Source organism: Gymnodraco acuticeps, unplaced genomic scaffold (assembly GCF_902827175.1).
Source record: "Gymnodraco acuticeps unplaced genomic scaffold, fGymAcu1.1, whole genome shotgun sequence".
NCBI lineage: Eukaryota > Metazoa > Chordata > Actinopteri > Perciformes > Bathydraconidae > Gymnodraco > Gymnodraco acuticeps.
The window spans coordinates 5,578,919-5,602,513 of NW_022991180.1; the positions used below are offsets into that span (position 1 = coordinate 5,578,919).

A 23,595-nucleotide genomic window follows, 5' to 3' on the forward strand; every position below is an offset into this window, starting at 1 on the left:
GTGTTTGTGTGTTGGTTGTTGACGGCAGTGTGTGCCCCCCCTTTGTAAATGATTGCCCCCCCATTCGATTTGTTCTAGAGCCGAATCTACCATTATAAGAGGTATGTCTCAGCTGCCACATAGCAAGGAACACACCACCATCCTCTCACTTTTTAATCATCCACATATTGTGAAAAACATGTAAGCAATATTGCCATTGTCAGGACCAAGAGGTTAACAATTGTGCATTGTTAACAATGCCCAAACCTTTCTGCCCACATAATGTCATTAAGTTTGTATTGAGTACATATTTACCAGGCCAAGTAATAGGCTTATTTGAGACTTACCCACAAGGTGTACGGTTTATTGTAGGTATACCGTCAAGCAGAGCAACCACATATCCTTTCCCCAGAAATTCCCTCCAACACCTGATGCAAACTGTGTGTTGGACCGTGAGCTGTATAAGGCAAGGCAAGTTTATTTATATAGCACTGCCATGTATAAGAACAATGGGTTGCAAAAAGAGTATGATAATAAAAAAGAGTATGATAATAAGGTTAGTTTGTTTAGAGCACATTTCAGACACAAAGAGAATTCAAGGTACAATAACACATAATAAAAAAAAAAAAAGACAATTCATAAAAGAGGTACTAATTAGTTAAAATACATTACATACATAATTACATTAGATACGTTTTATAAATGTTAGTTTAGTGTAAATCAAGTAAGTAAGCAGTGCTTTTGCGACCATTATCAAGCATTGATACAGCAAAAGTTACACTTGAGTCACAAGCTAGCTTAAGTGTTTTTTGGATGATAAAGTAAGTAAATATTTGGTCGGAAAACACTTACCTCTGTTTTAATAGCATTTCCAGATGCTTTAACGACTCCTGTATCCAAGTGGAGCACTTTTAAACAGAATAAAGAAGCTTTTTAAACAATCGCTATCTATATTTAAGTTGCACGTTTAAGCAAAAACACATTAGCTAAATCTTGTTCCACTTCCATGAGCACATTTCTTTATTAATGTTGTTTACACGTATTTTATGTTTTCAAACCCTGTACTTCTTTAACTGTGTTGTACTCGAGTAGTACGGTAGTAGCCTATTACAAATCGAGTAAGAAGATTCGATTTCTTCCCTAATTTTTTATATCGAAGAAGAAGTTGTGTGACTTCCGGTTGCCATGACTTTAAAATGAACTAGCTAGCGACCATTAGCAGTCAATGCTAGTAGCCACGCGAAGCTAGCTACTTAATATTTGTGTTTTAATGGAATGGATATAACTTCTCTTTGAGGAACCCGAACATATGCTCAAAATACATGTAAGTGGTTCTTAACCAATTGCATTTGTTTCAAATTGCTTAAACAAATGTTATCACTGTGTTGCTATTAATTAATCAATCAATCCAAACGTCACAAGTGTTAAATTAATAATTAGCTAATGTCAGCTGACGTTAGGTGAGTTAGCTTCGAGAGAGGCACATAGGGGCTAGCTACAGCCAGAAGTGCTGAGATCTTGTACATAGGAAAAGTAAAAGTACAGGAGTGTAGGAATACTCTGTTACAAGTAAAAGTCCTGCTTTCAAAATGTTACTCAAGTAAAGTGCAAAAGTATATATTATCGGTTTTGATTATTATTATTGATTCATTAAAGTGTTTATCAAAGCTGGTTAATAAGCTAGTTATAATAAAGCTAATAATAAATATAATAATATAATAAATATAATATAATAATATAATTATAATAATATAATAAAGCTAGTTATAATTATATTGTATACTGCAGGGTAGCTTGTGAATGGTACTCAAGGTGTAACTCAAGTCTCATTTAAGTGTTGAACATACTTACTAATTAGAGATATTAAATACATGTAGTGAAGTAAAAGTACATGATTTACCTCTGAAGTGTAATGGGGTAGAAGTTAAAGTACAAGTAGCAAACATTTGAAATACTAAGTAAAGAGCATTACTTCAGTAAATGTACTTGGTTACTTTGCACCACTGCCAACATCTGAAACTAACTGACGTTACACAATCAATACATTTTAAAATTATGATTTACCTTTTCAAAATGGATCTTCACTGAACTTTCTGAGCACTTGAGGAAACCTGTCAACAAATCACCTGCAAAATAACCCCACAAGGCTCCATCTGCTGCCCAGTAGAAGTAAGTACCACAACACACTCTTCTCGATCCATAGATCAAAGCCATCACTGAACTATGGCAGTGTATTAGTAATCATAGAAGGTATACTTTACTTTTTACTGAAACCACTTCTATTCATAATTGTTGTTTCATGACAGGCTACTGTGCCAAAGCAAGGCCTTTTTATACAATCAACTCCAAAACTTAGACTTTTATTATAAATAACAATTAAATACTGGAGCACAGATAAAGTGTTCCCAGCTGTGCTAAAGGTGAAACATTACCAACATATTTTAAAATGAAATAGAATAAAATGTAAAAATAAATGCGAAGTCAAGGAGCATTTAACTCTTGCCAAGTTTGCCTTATACATTTTTGATGAATCAAAAAAATCGAGGCACACATAATTGAATCATTTTGGCTTTGGATTTTCATTAGCAAGTATTCATGTCACGTTTTAATGTCTGATTCATCAATCAGTATAATCAGCATGTTTGCTTTGTTGCCTGAGATCCTGCTCAAAGTAACCTGATAGAAGTAAAACTGTCAATGTTGACACCCTCGTAGTATATGACATATTTGAAAAGGAATACAGGGATATAGAGAAGTCCCAGATGATAGTGTGGGACAGCTTGCTCTTTATCGATGTGAAGGTGTGTGTTACCTGACAGCACACCGAGGGATCATTTTATATACATAATAACCCCTAGCTGGTGAGATGAAGCAAACTCATAGTAAGCTTTAACAGTTGTGTTTACTTTGTGTGTGTCCTGACATCATCCAGTAGCATGTGGGTGGGGCGGGGGTGTTGTGCAGAAGCTTGAGACTGAGAAGGAGAGTAGGCCAGACTGGAAATGGTTACGATCGATAGCAGAGACAGGACAAGATGTCTGAGGAAGAATTATGGTGTCCGGAGCAGGAGATTTGCCAGAGCTTAATTTAGTATCAGCGAGGATTCACTGCAGGGCAAAGAACGCATTGCTGTAGACGGTGCTTCCAGTTTCACAGAGTGGAGATTATCTCTACTTCTGATGGTAATAAGCATGGAAAATCAATGTTTTAAAACTCATTATAGTTTTTATTAAATTGAAATGGACCGGGACAGATGAACTCAAGAAAGATGAGTAAGACCCTTATTTTGTGACTATTCACATAACAGTTTAGCCCTTACCCTTTGCCCCTCTCTTTCTCTCTCTGTCACACACGCATACCCTAGGCATTTAGGGTAGGTAAAGAAGTTTAAAATATTCTGTAAAACAGCTTTTGTTCTTTTGTAAAAATAAAATGTCAGAGATTATTTTTCAAATGTTGGAAAAAGGAGGAGGTCAGATATGATTTAAATGAAAGCATGAATGAGTAAAGACTGTATTTGCTGTCCCAAAGAATGAACTTCCAACTGATGGTATTTTTAGTAAATTCCACATTATCCATGCGCTTTAGCTCGCCTAACTCCCAGTATGTCCTCAGTCCCCTGGGGGCTTCTTGAGCCCCTTCCGGGCGAGCATGTTTTGCTTTTTAGATGAGCTAAGAAAATATAATAACCTACTAGTTGACCTTTTTTAATCCTAAATAATAATAACAATAATGCCTTTCTCAAGGACTAGAGCTATAAAATGGCCTCTAATGGAAGGCTGAAAATGGCCCAGCAAGTCATTCGGAAAAATACTGTCATAGTACTGGAAAAATAAAATGTTTTCTTACTGAAAGTTGGTCATATTCTGCATATTTAGACTGCTAGAAATGTTGCAATATTATCCAGTAAACACATTGGGGATAGAATACGACTTTTTATTCAGTAAAATGTGGTTTGCAGATGCAATAGGGAGCAGAGGGAGTATGGAAAGTAACAGAGATTGCACGAGGCAAATTAAACAGGAGCTTCCTGCTGCTCCCATCACTCACAATGTTATTTGATTATCTCACATCCTTATCAATTCAAGAGGGGGGAAGCATTGCATGCCCCAGTGTGCCTGATGCATTGTGCTCAATTCATAATGAATTACCCAACATTCAATTAAAAACACTCTATTCATCACTAGCTATGATTTTAAACTTGTTACTGAGGTCTCTGTCTGTGCAATCCTGCCTTGGCAATCTCATTGTCTGCAATGTGTTTTCTCTTTGGTCTTTAATTGCCTTTGAGTTCACCTGAGATGCGTGACTCGCTGCTTTAAAGAGCTCTTATTGAACTATAGGTGAGAGAAATAAGAAGGAAATGGAGAAGTCTGACTGAGGCGCTGTGTTGTGGGAACGCCTGCCAGAGAGAGAGAGCTTATAAAGCATAGTTTTATTAGCTTAGTGTCACAATCATAAATCGTGATGCTCTGAAGTGGCCTTTAGAGGGGGGAATAAATCATTGTCTCGGCAGGCGGCGAAAGTATATGTGTGTGTGTGTGTGTGTGTCATACACGGAGAATAGCAATAATAAACCAACTGCTTACATTTTGTAACAAGCCATAATTTATAGGGAGCTGCAGTTAGGCATAGAAGATTGAAAACTAGCCTAAAGTTCACAGACAATTTGGAAAACCTTTAGTAACGTGATTCATTCAATATGTCATGAATGTTTCTGTGGTTTGGATTTGACAAACTTAATTACAATGATGGCCAAGTCAACTCTTTAGGATTGTATTCATTATTATTTTTAGGAATGTAATGTCATTAGTGTTTTGGTATTTAATCTCTGTTGCTTAGAGTGCTTTACAAATGTAATGTATGCATCGTGCCGCTCAAGAAGGCCGACTCCATTATAGTTGTCATTCTAATAAAAGAATGCATTCAGATAGTAATGCATGCACTTTAATCTTTCAGGACATATTGATGTCAAGGAGAAATATCTGAAGGATTTTTGTCTGGCTAATGTTTTATGGTACTAAATGTTACATCATGTTGATTGATAAGCTTTAGTATAAAGCTAGAACTTTTGTTTATTTGCAGTCCTCATAAGTGCTGCAATGGCAGGGCTGTTCCTGTACAGTTTTACACATATTGATACTATCTGTCAGAATCCTAACAAAGTGCTGCGATGATTTTACAACCACCCGGGAATAGATTTATCTTGCATGGATTCTCATTGCCACAAAGCCACAAATACCACTGCTTTCTAATATTTCTCGTGTCAAATTGTTCGTGGGAACTCTATTAGCAAAACTGTTGAATCTATGGTTTACCATTTGTGGTGAGAAAGGATGTTGTATTTTAAGACTCTGAGACATGTTTCGAATCCAAACATGTGTACCACAGGAAACTCAAAATACCAGAGTCCCAAAAGTCATGGGAATCACTCAATGTTACTTACTGTATGTGAGAAGTCCAGCCTGTAAACATGTGGTACAGTAAGTTGAAGGAATGGATAGTGCTTTGACTTTTTCCAGGTTCACAGACTGATAATGGTCGAAATGTCTATTTGTTAAAGTAAAGTGGATATAAAGATCTGCTGTTAACAGTGTGCTACAAAAGGAGAAGAGACCACATGTTGAACACCTAGTGTGGATATTAACCTTGCAGTGTAATTTGCAGCAGCCACTCATATTTCTATCACTGCACGCTTTGTGTTTGACTCCAGGGGAAGATTTAATGATATCCTGATATGAAGCGCTATAATTCAAGACAGACTCCATTCAATATTGTCGTGCCGTACCTCCGAGGCGTAATTTATTTTCATATAATTGTCATGTTCATGTGCTTGTTAGGAGTGAAGGAGATGGTTAGACGGATAGGAATAATATATGTTATGGTACAATATGCTTTTATTTGCTTCTGCTAAAGTTTGTACTGTTATGCAAAGATGATTTTTTTTTTCATTTGCAATCCTGCAGCATTTACAATTGTGCACTTTCCTGTATGCTTTTTATTTCATTATGATGGTAATTCACAGAGAGGAAAACGGTCCAAAAAGCATGCATAGTTTCTCAACATTTCTCCGGCAGAGTAATTGCTGATTAAGTTATCTGTCATAATGGAATTATTGGCCATGCTTGTTTACAAACTAGTGCCATTATAGTGGATGTTTTTGTCTATCACCATTTTTCTGAATCTTTCTCTTTTCTAACTCACACTGTCAGTCCGTCTTGAAAGCATTAAGAGTTTAAAGCGTTAAGACCCAAAACATGAAAAAGATCTAAAGGTCGACTGAATACTGTTACAAATGTACAAATGCATGTAGAAAATGTATCATCCATGTTGTCACAATTGTACAATGTAAACTCAAAAGTTGTCGTATTATAATACTAGCTGTGATACACTTCACATAAGATATCTGGCATGATTTTAATATTACAGATATTTACTGATGTGGTAATACACAACATGTTAAAACATAATGGCAAAACATGCTTCTTTTCACATTTTTCGTATATTCCATAAATATCTGTAAAATGTACACTTATCTGAGCTTAGGTACAGATGACCAAACATGCTGTATTTTAAAATACATACAAATCCTATTTATAAACGTACTCTGTTCCTTTTACACAGGATCTTTTTAAAAGAGCTCCTAAAGTCATTATTGAATATGGTGTAAATAACAGGGTTTAGTGAGCTGTTGCAGTAACCGAACCAGAAGAACATTTTGAACAGTGTTTCTGGGACACAGCAGGCGTCACACACAGCTGTGAGCGAGTAGGTGAAGAAAAAGGGGAACCAGCAAAGAACAAACACTCCCATGACCACAGCCAGAACAAATGTGAAGCGCCTCTCTCTGTACTGCCTCCCTTTCCACTTGCTCGGACCCACGCAGGGCTGCGCCTCTGGCTTCAGAGAGGTTTCCCCCGGCTTCACCTGAGCCCCTTTGGCTGTTCTCACACAACTCCCCTTCTTCAGGTAACATAGGACGGTGTCATTCCCATCAGACGAGGATGGTTCCTCCTCCAGATCGAGCCCGTTGATCTCTGCTCCTCCGTCCCCCTCTTCCTCCTCCCTCTCTTCTCCGTCTTTTCTCTCCAAACCACACTTTGCGTCTTCTGTGTTTCCGAATCCTCTCTTCCTTTCACCTGGCGGGGCTCTGGTTCTTTTCTTGGCAATCAGGTATATTTTAACATACACCATGATCATGATGACACATGGTGCAAAGAAAGAGGCAGTGCTGGAGAATATGATATACCATTTCTCCTCATTAATTTTACATTCGGGACGATCTTCTTTACCCTCGTCCTTCTTCATTGTGATAAGTGGAGGGAAGGATATAATAGCCGCCAGTACCCAAACTATGAGGACTGTGCATTTAATCCTGCGCGGCGTCCTTCTCAGGTTGTACTCGATGGCTTGAGAGACAGACCAGTATCTGTCCAGGCTGATGGCACACAGGTGAACGATGGACGAGGTGCAGAAGAGCACGTCCAAAGCCAGGTGGATTTCACACCATACTTTCCCAAAGTGCCAGTAACCCATCAGTTCATTGGCTAAAGAAAAAGGCATCACTGAGGTGGCAACCAGAATGTCCGCACATGCCAGAGAGACTAAAAACAAGTTCTGAGGCGCTCTCAGGGCTCGGCTGGTGATCACAGCAATCACCACCATGACATTGCCAAACACAGTTAGCAGGATGAGGATACCCACTAGGATGGTTAAAGGCACAGAGGTCTGCACAGTATAAGGGTGCCTGCCAGTCTCATTTCCACTGGTTAAGTTAAGACAACCCATAGCTGGGGTGTCTACGATATTGTCCCAACAGTGCAGCTGTGCTTGCCAGCAGTATGTTGATATTATCCATTCAACAATACAGCCTCAGAGAATTCAGTCTTTTCATTTTCTTCACTTGGAGATTTTCTTCAAATAACTCTTTCCTCTTTTTCACTGAGAAAAGAAGACACCAACAACAATTATGAGAATGTCTCTTTGTATTACAAAAGACCAATGAACCAACAATGAAAGGAATAAAGATAACTGATGTATTCCCAGTTTCCCACATAAGATGATGATGATTTTTAAAATAGATCTAACCTTTTTAAAAAGAAAATCTTTACCCGGCAACATTTTTACCATAGCAAAGTACAAATCATAATACAGACTTACATTCCAGATAGTGCCGGCTCAGGGAGATCCTGTCATCTGCTGTGGGTAAAGTGGAGAGTTCTTCTTTTTATATGGGCTTGATCTGACGCTGAGCATCTGTGATGCCGGCTCCACTTCAGTGAGATCGGGAATGGGCGGAGTTCATCTGCTAGTGGAGATTTTAAAGCAATTTGTTGTTGCCCCCAGACCCTGAAACCATTAGCTGATTATGACATTAATAATATATTTGATTTATAGAAGTAATATCTATAGTTTATTAAATTACAATAGATTAAGATCACACTCTTTATGGGTTATCTGTCCTACTTTATGAACAAATTGTTGAGGTATATCCTGAGAGAAAAATAACTGGAAATAAAATCTGAATCAGTAGAGATCGCAGCCTTTAACTAAAGAGATCACTCACTAGAGCAGTACATTTACAGTAATAAAAAATGTAGCTTGACACATTTTGTTTTTCCAATGACATAGTGAATACATCACCGACACCTAGTATCGAGTATTTGATACACAAATATAATGTGTTTTCCTGTCTTGTGCTACGCAACATAATGCTTCAATATGACATTTATTGGGAATTTCAATTATTTTTCGCAATACCGTATATGTGCCAGATTTTGGATACACTGATGTCATCATTTTTGATTGTGGTAGCTTACAATTACTGTGACATTATGCCTTCAAATAATAACAACTATTCTTTTAAACGTGTTTTTATTTCTGGAGCATTCTAATGATCTGCACAGTTTTACCATATATTATCTGGATTAACAGTTCAATAAGTAACCTAAACTTTGATGTACAAAAACAGTTTTTTCATAGCACAGGCAAACACCAAGCATTATTCATGGGATGGCTATAGTCGCAGTACAAACAGTCATGTCCCACACTTGTAAGTTAATTATAGCTACATGGCTTCCACTATGGGAAAATGATCAGCAGACTGAAGATACTACTGAGCACTGAGCATTGCCGCTAGGGGGGCTAACGAGCCATCGCTTGGTATTTATTCTGATATCTCTTGTTATCGCGAGAAATTCGTTTGCCGTCTTCCGGTTAGCTATTTGTGTACGGGACGAAGAAACGAATTGCTGTTGTTCTTTTCAGCAGTCGATTTAGGAAATCTTCGACTTGAAATTTGAATGCTTGCCGTATTTATCATTGAAGAACATATATACTGAGGTAAGATTATACCGTGACCCATGCTTTTTGTGATTGCGCCTCGGCCACTCGTTGCTAGCATTAGCCGTTGTCCGTCAAATTGACGTCGACGAAAGAAGGCCGAGGGGTATTGCTAACAGTTTTAGCGTCAAGCTAATGTATTCATCTTGTTTATCATTTAACGCTAGATGTGGATGTGTCCACGGTTCACCCAGTTGCATTCAAACACGATACGAAAATGTAGTCTGATTATAGTAACGTTCATGTGTGGTGGCTCGATATTGAAAGTTGTTTACGATTAGCTTTTGGGATATGCTAACGTTAGCCAAACACGCTATTTCTTTTTGTATACGAACAGATGTCGGAAGACTTGGTGAAACAGTTGAACAGCTACAAAGCCCAGCTACAGCAAGTAGAAGTTGCCTTATCTACCGACGAAGAAAATGAAGACCTCCTTAAACTCCAGAAAGACTTGCAGGTTTGTGTGACTATAATGTAGTAAAGTATATTGAATTACACTTAAGAGTATTTATAATAGCTGGATTCGAAATAAAGCTTAAACACTTTCTAATGGAAACATTGAATACCAAATCATAACATTGAAATACTTCACTGTGAAAACTAGCTATCTGAATGTGTATGTTTTTACACATTGTATAGATTTTGGAGCAAAAATAATTATCCTAATCACACAGAATAATCTTATCCGTAGGGTCTCTTTTGTTGTCATACATTTGCAGGTTTGTCATGTGAAATATATACTTTCATGTTAAAGAGAAGCATCTTAATTTACATGCAAATATTATTTAAATGCTTAATTACAGTTAGTGTTAGTATTGCCATGGTCTTAAGATGTTCATACTCGTACATCCAAATCATAAAAGTATGATGTTGGAGCTCCCCACAGGGCTTGATTTTAAGGAAAAGCCAAAACACTGAAATAACCTACTTTTTTCCTGCAGGAAGTCATCGATCTGACAACAGACCTTCTTACCTCACAACCCGCTGAGAGTACTTCAACTACTAATAGTTCAGTGACAGTACCAGTGAAGCAGCGCTGGAAAGTGGGGGACAACTGCCTGGCTGTGTGGAATCGGGACGGACAGTGAGTATCACCAGCCTCTTTTCGTAAAAAAGCAATTCCCGTACACTTTTCTATTTCACTTTTATTAAAAAGTAATGTTTTTAAATTCAACCAGTCTCTATAAATATAGGTGTAGCAAAAGTCAACTGTAAATACTTCTTATTATACAAATTGCTGAAATAATTACATCTTGTACCGATTAACTTGTCATTAAGTATAATACATGAGTAAACGATTGCTTTATTTTGTAGAGCTTGAGTATTTGGCTCATACTCACCTGCTTACAGACGTGATTCTTTGGCAGGACTTATGAGGCTGAGATTGAGGAGATAGACCGGGAGAATGGCACCGCAGCCGTGACCTTCGCCGGGTACGGGAACGCTGAAGTGATTCCTCTGCAGAACCTCAAGCCATCCGAGGACGGGAAACGAAATGCCGACGATGGGAAGTCTAAATCAAAGTATGAACTGAAAACACATCTCACTTACTTTATATGCAAACATATAAACCTTTGCTTACTTCCAGCCTATTCATATTTTAAGGGAATGCTTGGCATTGACATTACACTGCAAGTTACATATATTTTGTCTAAATATGTTACCGTAGTTAATATAATTGTGAGCATCCACCTTTACTCTGAATACAAATCTAGAACTTTATCACTATTGAGTAGCGTTGGGTATCGTTTGAATTTCCACGATTCTGATTCCGATTCTACTTTTCGATTCCGGTTCTTAACGGTTCTCAATTCCGATTCTTTGAGGGGCAGGGTAAAAAAATGATACATGCTTCTTCCACCAAAAAAATTACATTTATTCGAGAAACTTTTACACAGGTTAGTTTACAGTAATATTCACATTAATCAGTCTGTTTATATTCACTGCTATGTAACTGTAACCTGAGAACCACTGAAGCGGCAACAGTCCAACTTTTAAAGGAAACCCCCCCCCCCATTTAAAAACAGTTCTTGTTGAGAAAAACAAGCATATCTGCCTTCTCAGGCATACCGGGAAGAAATGTTTGAACATTTTAAAGTAAAATGCTTCAATCTGGTGCACTTTAAGCAGAATTACTAGAGACTAGATCTAGGGGGTACAACTCTAAACACCCATATGAAAAAGATCGGTTTACATTTTAATAATTAAATAAGTATGTGAACATAACCAATAACCTACCATAGCCAATAACAAATACATGTAACATATTTTATTTTTGTTGTTCATTCATATCTTATTTTACTATTTTATTGATGCATATTTTTTTATTTCTCCAGTTTAAAACAATATGTCTGGTTTACTGTCCTATAGTATACATTGGAATGATTTCAAACCTGTTTTATCCCAATAATTATAAAGGAGTGCCTTGGAAATATGTGTTTACATAAATTGTGATCAAAACGTTTGAGACCCACTGAGATAACTTAGACTAAAGTGAACTATCTAAACACTCAGAGAACACTCATGCTAATAACAACAGCGCACTCGCTCGCTCCCACGCTCTCACTTTGGCTGTGAGCTGCGGGTGCCAGATAAGCCAACATCCCCCATTTTCATCACTTACAGGGCAAATGAAAAGTGTCTCGGTACCCAACCCTACTATTGAGTGGAGTAGTTTTCTGGAAACACTGCTGTGGTGTCGTTAGGCGCTTTCACACCGGAGTACTTTTCCCAGGAGTAGTTCCGATAGTTCCTGGGATTTTGCGTTCACATAAAAAAGATCTGGAACTAGAACTTTTTCGGGAACCTTTGCATCCCTTTTTAGTCCCTGCTAGAGAGCAGGGACTTTCCTGGGGAGGAAAAGGTTCCAGTTTCTGATTGGCTGGGCGAATTGCAAACCACGCCCTGTAGAACTCGGAAAAGTTTTTATGAAGCCGCCATTTTATTTGCTCGCATTAGCATTATTAGCATTAGCCCAGTGCACCAACGGAGAGAGACTAACTTATGGCAACACAAAATAAAACATGGGAGCGGTGGAGTGATGAGGAGGTGTCGGCGCTTCTGGCTATTTACTCTGAAGGCTACAGTAGAAGCTGCTGGGAGTCCCAACAGCTTCTACTGAAGCCAGTCCTCAACTCAGGGACTTCGGGTGGCAGTTTACGTCGTGAAGTTGTTTGCGGCCTGCCAGTAAACCCAAAGCAGAAGAAGTGACGTCAGCGGCTCCCTCAGGGACTTATTCCAGTTTGAACATTTATTACGATTTACTAGATAGTTCCGGGGGAAAGTTCCTTGAACTATTCCTGGGAAAAGTACTTGGTGTGAAAGCGCCTCTTGTATTGCCTTTCAATGACACAGGTACATTTGAAGGAGGTCGCTTATAATTTCAATGTTATTGCACAGATGATTGTACGTTTTTCTTTATATAGACATAAAAACAAACTCTTCCAAGACCTGGCTTTGTCTTGTTTCTTCACATACAAGATGAATGCATGATACCTCTACTATGTACGGTTTAACAAAGATTTTTCATGGCTTCAGCAGAGTTTCAGTTGATATTAAATAGTTCAGTATAAACCATGGTTTCATTAAGGCTGTTTTTGGTATTGCATTTGTACATCATGGACTCAATGTTAAATGTTTCTCTTCTCCTTGTTTGTCTTTCTAGGAAAGAACAGATAGCAGATCAGAGAGAGTATAAGAAGAAAAAAGCCCAGAAAAAGGTTCTGAGGATGAAGGAATTGGAGACAGAGAGGGAGGAACAAAAGTCAAAGTGGCAGAATTTCAACAACAAAGCCTACTCAAAGAACAAGAAAGGACAGGTACGGTTTTTTTCTTCGTCAGATATCTTTATTTGAGTGCTGGGAAATCCATGGTGCACTGATAAAACACAGTGGGTGAGGTTGTAGTGTACCAGTCTTTATTTTGCTTTCAAGCAAGACATTAAGAACTTTAGTTCAAACAATCAAAGAAGAGTAAAAGTGTACATTCATAAAGTTTCATAGATTTCTTTAAATAAATATTATGTAAAATATAATCACTCTGCATTGCATACTGCACCGTTGTACAGTACTGGAGGGTTAGAAACTTGAAACTCATTTTAACACTGTCCATGAATTGCTTTGGGAGGATTGTAAATGTATATAGTAATAATGGGCACTAAGCCATTTTTATATATTTAATAATTAACACTGTCTTTTTTTGTTTTTCTAGGTCAAGAGAAGCATATTTGCATCTCCAGAAAGCGTCTCTGGAAAGGTGGGAGTTGGAACATGTGGTATTGCAGACAAGCCAATGACGCAGTACAGTGACACAGCAAAATATAATGTTAGACATCTAATGCCACAATGACCTGATATATTCTGTATATATTGATCCACTGTATACTTCCTGTATCAGTGCTTTCCATTGTGTTTATACATGAGTCTCACTTCCCAAGTAAAGAAAGCTTTGAAAGGAATTGCTTGCACACCATGTTTGAAATATTGATGTAGTTTTCTTATATATTACAAAGTACAACAGAAAAATCCCAGATTTTCCCAGCACTGGAACAAAGTCCCCTGTTGTGTAAGAACAGGAAGTGGTGTTTTAGATCAACCTTGTAGTTTGTTGTTTGTGTTCAGGTTCCACTGAGGCCAAATACCTGCTAAGACGAGAATAAATATACACCTGCAGATTTATTTTGTTGTACATTTGAAGCTGTATTTTGAACACTGACCCATTGTGGGGTGGGGGTATACACTTCAATAATGATGTTGATTTGACATGGCTGAATTTACGTTTTTAATTTCTCTGTATATAACAGTCCAATAAACATTGTTTTGTTTTCAGTTTTTTTAAATAACGGCTTCCACGTCATTTACCTCAATTTTAAAATGATATATTTATTGTGGCTCTGTCGGGTCCTGTAGGTGGCAGTAAAGTCGTGGGTTGCAGCTGTTTATTCAACCACTCTTCCCATTTATGTCACGTGTTCTTTTTTGTTAGTTCACTTTTTTAGTTCATTACTTGTCTAATTGTATACGTGACTTATCTAATGATGATTTGAGCATTTATGGTAGGCTTACCAAGAAAAGAAAAGACAACACAGATTTATGTCTGGGTGGTAGAGGTTTATTACGATTCCAGGGACAGTATTCAGGGTCTGTAACATCGTACTAGCAGGGGACCAGCAGCATGTTTTGCAAAATGTCACCTTGGATGGCTGATTAAACACGGGAGAAAACATTCTGGGATGTGCTTTGACATATCCTTAGCAACAGTCTTTTTCATAGTGCATTTGATAGTTTCCCAAACTGGTTGGGGAGGAAAAAGACCTGGAACAAGGAACTTTGTGCAATACCCATGTTAAGACACAATTTGGTGGTGATCTCCTTAGGACTTGGACCAAAACAAATGCAGATAAATGGTCATATTGAAATGCCTTATTTGGTTTCATGGATTCTAACAGGTCAGCAGTGCAATAGTATGTAAAATAGACATTGACTTATTAATTCGAAATCTCCAAATGTTAAGTATGTGATCGTTTTCTGCTAGAATACAACAAAAGAAACGGTATTAAACATTGAAGTATGAACCAAAATTAGTGTCCTGTAGTGTTTGTTGTTCATGCTACAGATATTTGTAAAGACTTGTCAAACCAAAGCACATAACATGATTAGACAAGCTACATTCAATACACATGCCCCATAGTTTTTTTTAAATCAATTACAATCGTGTTACTGCTGAATATTAAAACTGATACTACTGGAGTCAGTGGAAAAACAAGCAAACTGCAATTTGGTGTTGGATGGACAGAGTGCTAATCATAACCAACATTTAATATATGATGAAAATATATGCTTTAAGCCTTGTGCTTGGACAATTGTGGGATAGATTATTGCTGTCTAAATACAAGAGAATTTGTGCAAAGTGTAAAAGAAGACAAGACCTTGAGCAATGCATTTAACCTTTAGCACTGCGTTTGCTTCTGTAGGGGTTAATCATTTACGTCATGTAATTTGGTAAACATTTAAAAAAAATAAGACATTAAACATTCAAGCAACACCAAGACTTAGCTAAAGTCAAATTTAAATATACCAAAAATAAATACTATAATCATACTATAATGTAAAAATAAATTAGAATAACAAAAGTGGACTACACCACCAGTTTGAATACGACTGCATTTCAGTCAAAAAGGGGACGCCACTTGGATCAGTGGTGGTTGTGGCTCCTAAAGCAGAGGTTATAGTAGTGTTATAAACATTTTGGAATGCAGACATCGTAGCCCCTGCCACTGGCTTGTACACTGACAAGAAGTGCTGTCTGGATATATTATCCTAAGAATAGGGGCAATGTTTTTACAAGGCAAATGGAGCAAACGTTCCCAATGGTGAACTTCTAGCTGGTATTGGGGTTTTAGTTTTTTTGCTGGTTTGAGAGAGTCATCTTGGCTAAAGGTAGAGTTTCCTCTTCAGTGGTGGACACTGGTACGGGTAATGGGTCTTGCAGGTATGGTTAATTTCAAGCTGGTAATCGGTTAAGGGACATTCAGGCGAGGGGTCAGTCTTAAACTGAGGATACTGTATTATAGGCCTACGAAGTTACATTTGAGGCGATAGTGTTACATGTTTCAGACAGATGTAGAAGAGCACCTCTAACAGGTCTTTTGGAAGGAGACGTTTTCAGCGTTTAGACTGAGTTGACCTTAAGGCTGGTTCATTGGGTGTAGATGTTGGATTTGTCAGGTATAAGTGGGATTGAGACGGGTTGTTCTTCTGATGACAGCTAACCTAAACTGCAGAAAAGAGTGGAGCTTTTGGCTGGTACTTTGAAAGGTGAAAGCCATAAAAGACTGCAGCTGATGTGAACATATAGGCTGGTGCTTTACGCAGAGAAGGCCAGTTTTAGACTGCATGTGGAGTAGCCCTCGTCACTGGCCGTGCTCTGCCGGCTGCTGTGGTCATCCAGGTCGCTCGCCCCACTGGTGCTCACACTGTCCATTTCTCCATGGGAGAACTCAGTGCTTTCAACATCAACTTCAATTTCTTCTGCAGAAAAGAAAAAAGAACAGATTCATTTTCTGAATCATGCAAGGATAAATATTTGTAATTGAGTGAATATGGTGACAAACCATAATTATATTCTAAAGTAGGGATGCACAAACATTATATTTATGCCCATTATGATTCATATTGAGGTCAGGATTATTTATTTTTTGATTATTAATTAAACTGAAAACTCATCTCTTTCGACTCCACTTCGAGCGATAGAACTATTAACGAAGCACTTATATACTAATAAAGGACTGGCTTATCTAAAGCCAGTTGAGTAGCACTTGAAATGTTTGGCTCTATGAAACCTGATGTACTTATATGATTCTGTTTTCTTCAAGTTTGTATCTTGTTGGTCGAACGCACTTATTGTAAGTCGCTTTGGATAAAAGCGTCAGCTAAATGTAATGTAATGTAATGTTTTAGTGCCAAAATAATTGTATTGCACTTTCACATTAAGATCACTGCCTTCCCTTCCATGTTGTTCTCCATTCCTGCAAATCCTCCAATACAAATTAAGGCTGCATTATATAGAGAAAAACTAACATTATTACTTTCTCTGCAATATTCTTTGCTATATGAAAAAATACATGAATATTAGCCCTAAATATTTTTGGTTACAGTAGAGGCCATCGAATACACTTATCTGTCATATAGCGATAGACAATATAAAATGCATATTTAAAATAGATGAATTGTGCAGTCCTAGATTACAAAGCTTGCCCCTGGGTAACGGATCTTAATCAGAAACTAACCTCTGTCAGACTCTAAGCGGTCAAAGTCCATGCGGGAGCCCAGGCTGTCTTTACGGACCCTCTCCCAGTCTCCATGAGGCTGCAGCTGGGAGAGCTGCCTCTGCAGGTGCCTCTGCTCCCTCTCCAAGTTCTCTAGCTGGTGCAAACTCCTCCGGTCCGTCTCTTCAAGTTTCTGTAGAAAAAGGAAAATGCAAAACAGTTAATGATTTCGTTTTTATGTAAAGGTAATCAGAACAATCAGAACCAACCTGGCACATTTAGTGTTTAGGCTAGGCAAGGCAAGGCAAGTTTATTTATATAGCACTTTTCAACACAAGGCAATTCAAAGTGCTTTACAAAAAATGAAAGACATTAAGAAAATGGCATACATTAATTACTTAGCAATTCAATCAAACCGTGATGGACGCATTTCTCTAGATGTTCCTTATGATTAATATACTATATGCATGAGAGGATGGTGAACTTGTCTCGGGTGCAGTGATGTGGTGTTAATATTTAGTTATAAAGCTACCATCAAATGTGACGCCCCCCTGTGCCTTCTAATGAAATATTTAACGCATAAGGACAGCACGTTGCTCGGTGGATTCTAGATGAGTAGATGGTGTGTCTGTGTCCATTGGATTCAAGTTAAACATGACGATAGAATCGGTGTGTTATTTAATAGCAATTCTAAATAAAGCCTGCTTAAATGCCTCAAACGACAATCACAAATGGCACACTTAACTATGTGTGAAAAGTTAATATAAAACCAAAGTCCTGAAGGTGAACTTTGAACCTCAGTCATTTAATCATTTCATCCCAATCATCACATCTTAAAATGTAATACTGCTGCAGTAGCATATTAATAATTACTCAAATGATGTATATTTACTGCTGTAGGAAAAACATTTTTAATGCCACTATTCTGCTGATTATTCCAAAAAGAAGCAACAACATCCTGTATTAGGCCTTTTAATTGGTTAAGAATGTGCCTTAGAGCTTTGTGGTGATTTCTCAACTTTGATACATTTAATAAAATAAGACATACTGTATTATAGTTTTGCACAGTAACGTGCTGTATTGTATGAGTTTCCATGCATGGTTAATTTTTCTCTTTGATTCTCCAAATTACTGTTGCATAAGGATTATATTTGCTTGAAGGCATAGCGTAAAAAGGATAGTACGTTTCCCACAACTTAACTTCCTTGTAAGAAAATGCTGTCTGCACCTTTTCTACCCTTTTACTGTCCTACACATCCTCTGGTTCCAAACATAAAACACAGCAGCTTTCAGGGACCACATTTCTTGGACTTCAAACAGGCAGGTCCAAAGTCAACAGTTGACAATATATAGTAGGTACTCAATCCATTTCCCCTGTTGTAATAAAATCACAGATTGTTGCGAGGATTGCTTTCATATTGTAGCCTACAGTCATCCCTACTGTTTCCCATTACTGGAGTCTGCCCAGACACAGCTTGAGAAAATCAGATTTTCCCCAAAAATATCTGATCTGGCTTAGACTGCATCCATCAGGGGGTCAAAGTGTTGAGTCTTGGATGCTTTAGTGCCACAGAATCATATTTGCAGTTCAGACATACTCAGGCTGTGGGCCACCTAGGGTGAGAGCTGCTGTAAGAGACTAACATACAATTGTGTTCTAAAAATAAAAACAGGATCAGTATATTGACTGGTCAGCCTTTTGTAAACCATCACTATGGATTAGATTGGGTCTCAGATAAAAATCGAATGGGTGCTACTGCTAGGTCAAAGTCATCTTCTGTTGTACCACCGATCTATATTTGCTGTCAATATGACATCAAACATTGTTTTACTCAAGGGAACACTAGATATCTCTTAATTCAATATATGTGAGTGAAAGGTGTGAGCGTAAAACTCCATTATGTTGGAATTAGGGCTGTCAAGTTAACGCGTTACTAACGCGTTAACGCAAAAAAAAATTAACGCCACTAATTATTTTAACGCGATTAACGCATGTGTATTTTTTTTCCTCGGCCACCCCGTAGTTTCAGAGCGCATCAAGTTTAAAATACCATCTACAAGCTGATGCTGACAGCCCCGCTTGTGGCAGACCACACTTCCACGCTCACCGGCAGGCACCGACTGGCTATTGGGAGGACCGGGAGGGTGTGTGTATGTGTGGCCCGAGCGAGCGAGAGAGAGACCTTACGTGCATTGTTGTTGTTAGCATCTGGTGCTAGCTAGCTGCGCTAACGGATCTAAGGAGCTGTTTAAATGAAAACAGAGGAGCGACATTTCGCCACAACTGCGCCGAGCACTTGACTTTATGCAGGAAGCCAGACAGTGGGACATTGTACGAAAAGTCAGCACACTCAGCACGGATAGTGCGCGCAACATGATTGCAGCGTCCAGGCAGCTCCCGTTCGAGCATATGCCTGGAGTTGCACACACACACACACACACACACACACACACACACACACACACACACACACACACACACACACACACACACACACACACACACACACACACACACACACACACACACACACACACACACACACACACACACACACACACACACACACACACACACACACACACACACACACACACACACACACACACACACACACACACACACACACCATTTGTATTGTATTATTGTATGAGAGAGGTTCCAGGTTGAATTGAGGCGAATATTTGTAATGTTCAGAGGTTGTTGTGTTTAATATTCATGAGAATATTTGTCATTGTTCAAATGATAATAAACATTAGCATAAAGCATATTTGTCCACTCATATGTTGATAAGAGTATTAAAAACTTGAAAATGATTCCTCTAAGGTACATTTAGAACAGATCAAAAATGTGCGATTAATTTGCGATTAATCGCGATTAACTATGGACAATCATGCGATTAATCGCGATTAAATATTTTAATCGACTGACAGCCCTAGTTGGAATAGATGATGGCATTTTGACGAGTCACAAAAGAAAAAGAAAATAAATAAATACTAAAAAGTAACATTGGCTCAATTCAATTGAGCTGCTTTAGTCTCTTGTTGAATTCAGCCTCAGGACTTTTAGGTTGCTACTCATACTTTCCCTAACTAGTATTACCAACCATGTGGGTGAAACAGTGGAAGCAGTATTTAAATATGTTTAAGTCATTACCTTTGAGCATAGAAATTGACAGAATGTAGCCCTTTATCCGATGATGGTAGCATGGGCACCTCACCTTGATGTGTACTTGGGCCTTGTTAAGCAGTCCTAGTGTGGTGTGCCGACTGCAGTCTGCCCCCAGAGGGATGAGGGACTTCAACCTCTCCAAACACAGGCGGAGATGTGCTCGTCTGTTGGGGGAGACAATCAAGACGGGTCATTTCTCTTAAGAGACAGCGTGCATGGAGTAATATGCATTGTGAAGCAATTATGCAGACAGCGAGATGAATTTCCAGACTAATATATTATTTTCCTCTGCACTGATCCGGATTAAGTCAGATTATAATATATCCCTCTTATCCAATTTGATTAGTGTTGTAATAGTTGAGGCAAATCCCTATTGGATTGGATCGATTCTAATTATAATAGCATTATAGATCTGGAATGAGCAATGTAATAATCATGATATTCAAGCATTTGATTTATTTGTTTATCCATTATTCTAGTTAGCCACCACACCATCATACTCCTTTGCAATACCGTATAGATCGGTCTGGCCCCAGATTGTAAAACTGCTGAGGTCAGCTCAATACTGATTCTGATCCACCAAGGCCTCTGGGCCTGTGGTCTGACCAAATGCAGTAACTGGCGGAGGACACTCGCTGTCCTTTCAGATAAGTGAGTAAAATGTAGGTCAAGTTATGATGTCATCTCTTCTCTCTGCATTGGCAACCATTTTGTTGTCTAAAATAGCCTGATATGAAATAAGCCTTGCATTTGAAGATGCCATTTTTCTAATAACTCAGTGTATCGCTCAAACCAAGATTCACACACACTTGGTGTGCTTTTGGAGATTATCTGGGATCGTAAGGATAAACATGTTCTGACATTTATGTCTAGCTCAAGCAGAGGCTTCCTCATTCTGGGGCGATAGAAGCAAGCTACTGTTAGATTTGCGCATGAGACTCTCTCAGGAAGGAGCCTGTAAACAGACGGTTCCCATTTGCTGACTGGAGAAATGTCTTCACGTCCTCCAGGAACAGTGCTGCTGCTGCTGCTGCTGCTGCTGCTGCTGCTGCTGCATTACATCATCCTTTTATTTGCCATGCAAAATGATTTCTGCAATCATACACCAATGGTGATAAAGATGCCTTTCTTGTGAGTTCTAGGGTGATAATAAGATGATTTATAGGCCTGCAGTGCATCTCATTTGAAAATGGTATGCACCAAGATATGCAAAGCTGGCAGAATGTAGTACGCTTTTGGTTTATCAGCTTGAAGCTCCATTTTGAGGCAGCAGGCTCTTTAGATAGACTCCCTGTGAACATCCATTTGCTAAAGCAGTTAAAATGCTGAAGATATTCGATCTTTCACTCCTTTTTCTGTGTGATTTTTGCACATATGCATGCATAACAATTAATGATTACCCACAGTGCCTACATTTCATATTCATTGTGCTCTTGTCCATGTTCCCTTAGAGTAATCTTGACCTTTCAGTAGTGAGTGTTTTAAACATGCATATAAATAATATTTTCAATGTAGTTTTACTCACCTATTTTTTTCCAGTTCATTGTGTGCTGACCTATTGAAATTATAAACATATGAAAAAACTGTTAGACAAGTCCTAATGATGCAAAATACAACATATCTATATCTATATTATTATATAATCTATATTTAAAAACCTATCCCAATAGTGATGTAAAATAATAGTGGAGTACATATTGCTATACACCATACTTATCATTTAATGTTAAAAATTGCTTACTAATGACAATTCTGTACACACAGGACACATTGTAATAATTTGGAATATATTTCTTTTGAGGGATATTTTTCAACACTTTAACTTACCTATTGTGTATATTGTCCAACTTCCTGTTCTTGAATTTACGCTGTTTCTGTTGATGTGCAGTCTCGGTGTCTGGGTAGGTTGAAGCATAACCATGCTCACATTCTGGTGATGAAAAATAAACATTTTATTAAAATACATTTTACATATTTTTAACAAATGTGATAGAAGTAAAAGGCTTCACGATGGCTTAGACTTGAATACTTGATGTGACCTGAATTCTAAATTACATTTAAATATGTGGCAAAACCTCCAAGGATTTACTTAAATAATTAAAACTCACAACCCTTCTTAAAAACGCTAATATCAATACAGCCACATATCAAGACACATTTATATTCTAGTTTTCTTCCTGTTCTCAAAAACGCCTACAGTTCCCTTGAACCCTCCTTCCCAGTAACATCCGACGTCAGACGTGAACCTGGCTGTGATTGGCTGTCTGCCGTGACTCTCGTGCTGGGAACATGTGTGCGGACCAATGACAACTTTACAATTTGTTCCATGTGGAAACCATGTGAACAACACATACAAGGAAGCAGCAGCTGCTCCTGTAAATGATAGGAGGTTCTTGAATTGGAAATGTTGAGGAAATAAACTCTAAATCGCTGGTTGTATATGAAATAGGGACATTGGATTCAATATTTATCTTTGAATGGATGCGATAGGCTATCTCAATGCATGGGATAAGCGTGAATTGAGCTGCAGTCGAACCGATATAAAAGATTAAATAGAGAATTACAAGTCTCATATAAAAATAAAACTAGAATAAAACGTAGGCTAATAGGCTGCTTGAATTCACCTAAAATGTGCCCTTATGCAAGCCTTTAGATCTTTAATAATGAATGATCGTGCTTGTTCGATGAAGCCTCTGCAGATAACCAGTTTTAAAGGGAGCAGAAGGTAATTTGGCTTAAGGCTTGCAATCAAATCAGTCTCTGGAGATGCAATTTCCTGAATTTATGTAGGCAATTTTCAACTTATTTTCGACTGTGGATATTTCGTGTATACGGTCGATTCCACTACAGTTTATCAGTAGCAGGTGAACTATCATTGGCTGCTGCCGGGCCAGCTCATCTGTCCGCTGCGCGTCTTTTGTCGCCTTCGTCTCTTTTGTTGTCTGCTCGGCGCATTACGTGTTAATATCCCCTGCTGCCCGTGTTTACTTACTTCCGTTGTTCTTCTCGACATTTTCTATGTAATTTGCTGCATCGAGCAGCACTTGCACGTTCTTCATGAAAGTGCCGATTTGGTCCATTGCGGAACATTTGGAGTATAAAACGTCGCTGAAAGAATAGTCGGACAATTCTCCAAAATCCTGCTGGTCCATGGACGCATCAGACTCCGACAGAACCTCTTCGAGTTTCAGCTCGCTGTGCTGTCGCATGTACTTTACCATTTTCACTTTAGGCTTTTTTGTGGGGGGGACTTGGACAAAAAAGCAGCGCTGAATTGCTCTCCTTGTCCCGTCTGTGATCTGAGCGGCGGACTGAAATGAAATAGGCTCGATGGAAT

At 38.3% G+C, this 23,595-nt stretch overlaps 3 protein-coding genes and 1 long non-coding RNA gene across 5 annotated transcripts; 1 reads left to right on the forward strand and 3 right to left on the reverse strand.

Annotated features, from left to right (window-relative positions):
• Positions 1-327: 327 nt before the first annotated feature.
• On the reverse strand, positions 328-2,183 carry LOC117560817. Its single transcript, XR_004571244.1, has 3 exons — positions 2,044-2,183; positions 832-887; positions 328-436 (listed from the first exon to the last, which is right to left on the reverse strand). It is a non-coding gene; the product is annotated as an uncharacterized LOC117560817 (long non-coding RNA).
• Positions 1,264-14,158, forward strand: smndc1 (survival motor neuron domain containing 1). Of its 2 annotated transcripts, none has more exons than XM_034237878.1 (6): positions 1,264-1,303; positions 9,659-9,778; positions 10,263-10,405; positions 10,689-10,844; positions 12,986-13,139; positions 13,531-14,158. In XM_034237878.1, the coding sequence occupies exons 1-6, from the start codon at positions 1,289-1,291 to the stop codon at positions 13,666-13,668; spliced, it is 726 nt and encodes a 241-aa protein (XP_034093769.1). In that variant the 5' UTR covers positions 1,264-1,288; the 3' UTR covers positions 13,669-14,158. The 2 variants fall into 2 exon arrangements, with proteins under 2 accessions (XP_034093769.1, XP_034093770.1); XM_034237879.1 differs by lacking the exon at positions 1,264-1,303 and adding an exon at positions 9,066-9,321.
• LOC117560814 (alpha-2A adrenergic receptor-like) lies at positions 6,574-7,767 on the reverse strand. The gene has a single exon (XM_034237876.1). It carries the CDS (start codon positions 7,765-7,767, stop codon positions 6,574-6,576), a length of 1,194 nt encoding a protein of 397 aa, XP_034093767.1.
• Positions 14,159-14,408: 250 nt separating the features above from the next.
• On the reverse strand, positions 14,409-23,595 carry LOC117560815 (max-interacting protein 1-like). Its single transcript, XM_034237877.1, has 6 exons — positions 23,251-23,595; positions 22,086-22,188; positions 21,784-21,813; positions 20,308-20,422; positions 17,108-17,279; positions 14,409-16,349 (listed from the first exon to the last, which is right to left on the reverse strand). The coding sequence occupies exons 1-6, from the start codon at positions 23,477-23,479 to the stop codon at positions 16,186-16,188; spliced, it is 813 nt and encodes a 270-aa protein (XP_034093768.1). The 5' UTR covers positions 23,480-23,595; the 3' UTR covers positions 14,409-16,185.

Bases quoted from the DNA above. Each gene is read 5' to 3' on its own strand.
- smndc1 (XM_034237878.1), top strand. The intron at 10,406-10,688 runs GTGAGTATCACC...ATTCTTTGGCAG, and splicing joins GTGTGGAATCGGGACGGACA to GACTTATGAGGCTGAGATTG. The intron at 13,140-13,530 runs GTACGGTTTTTT...TTGTTTTTCTAG, and splicing joins CAAAGAACAAGAAAGGACAG to GTCAAGAGAAGCATATTTGC.
- LOC117560814 (XM_034237876.1), bottom strand. From the start codon at position 7,767: ATGGGTTGTCTTAACTTAACCAGTGGAAATGAGACTGGCAGGCACCCT.
- LOC117560815 (XM_034237877.1), bottom strand. From the start codon at position 23,479: ATGGTAAAGTACATGCGACAGCACAGCGAGCTGAAACTCGAAGAGGTT. The intron at 21,814-22,085 runs GTAAGTTAAAGT...TAATTTCAATAG, and splicing joins TTGGACAATATACACAATAG to GTCAGCACACAATGAACTGG. The intron at 17,280-20,307 runs GTGAGGTGCCCA...CTTTTTCTACAG, and splicing joins AGGCCCAAGTACACATCAAG to AAACTTGAAGAGACGGACCG.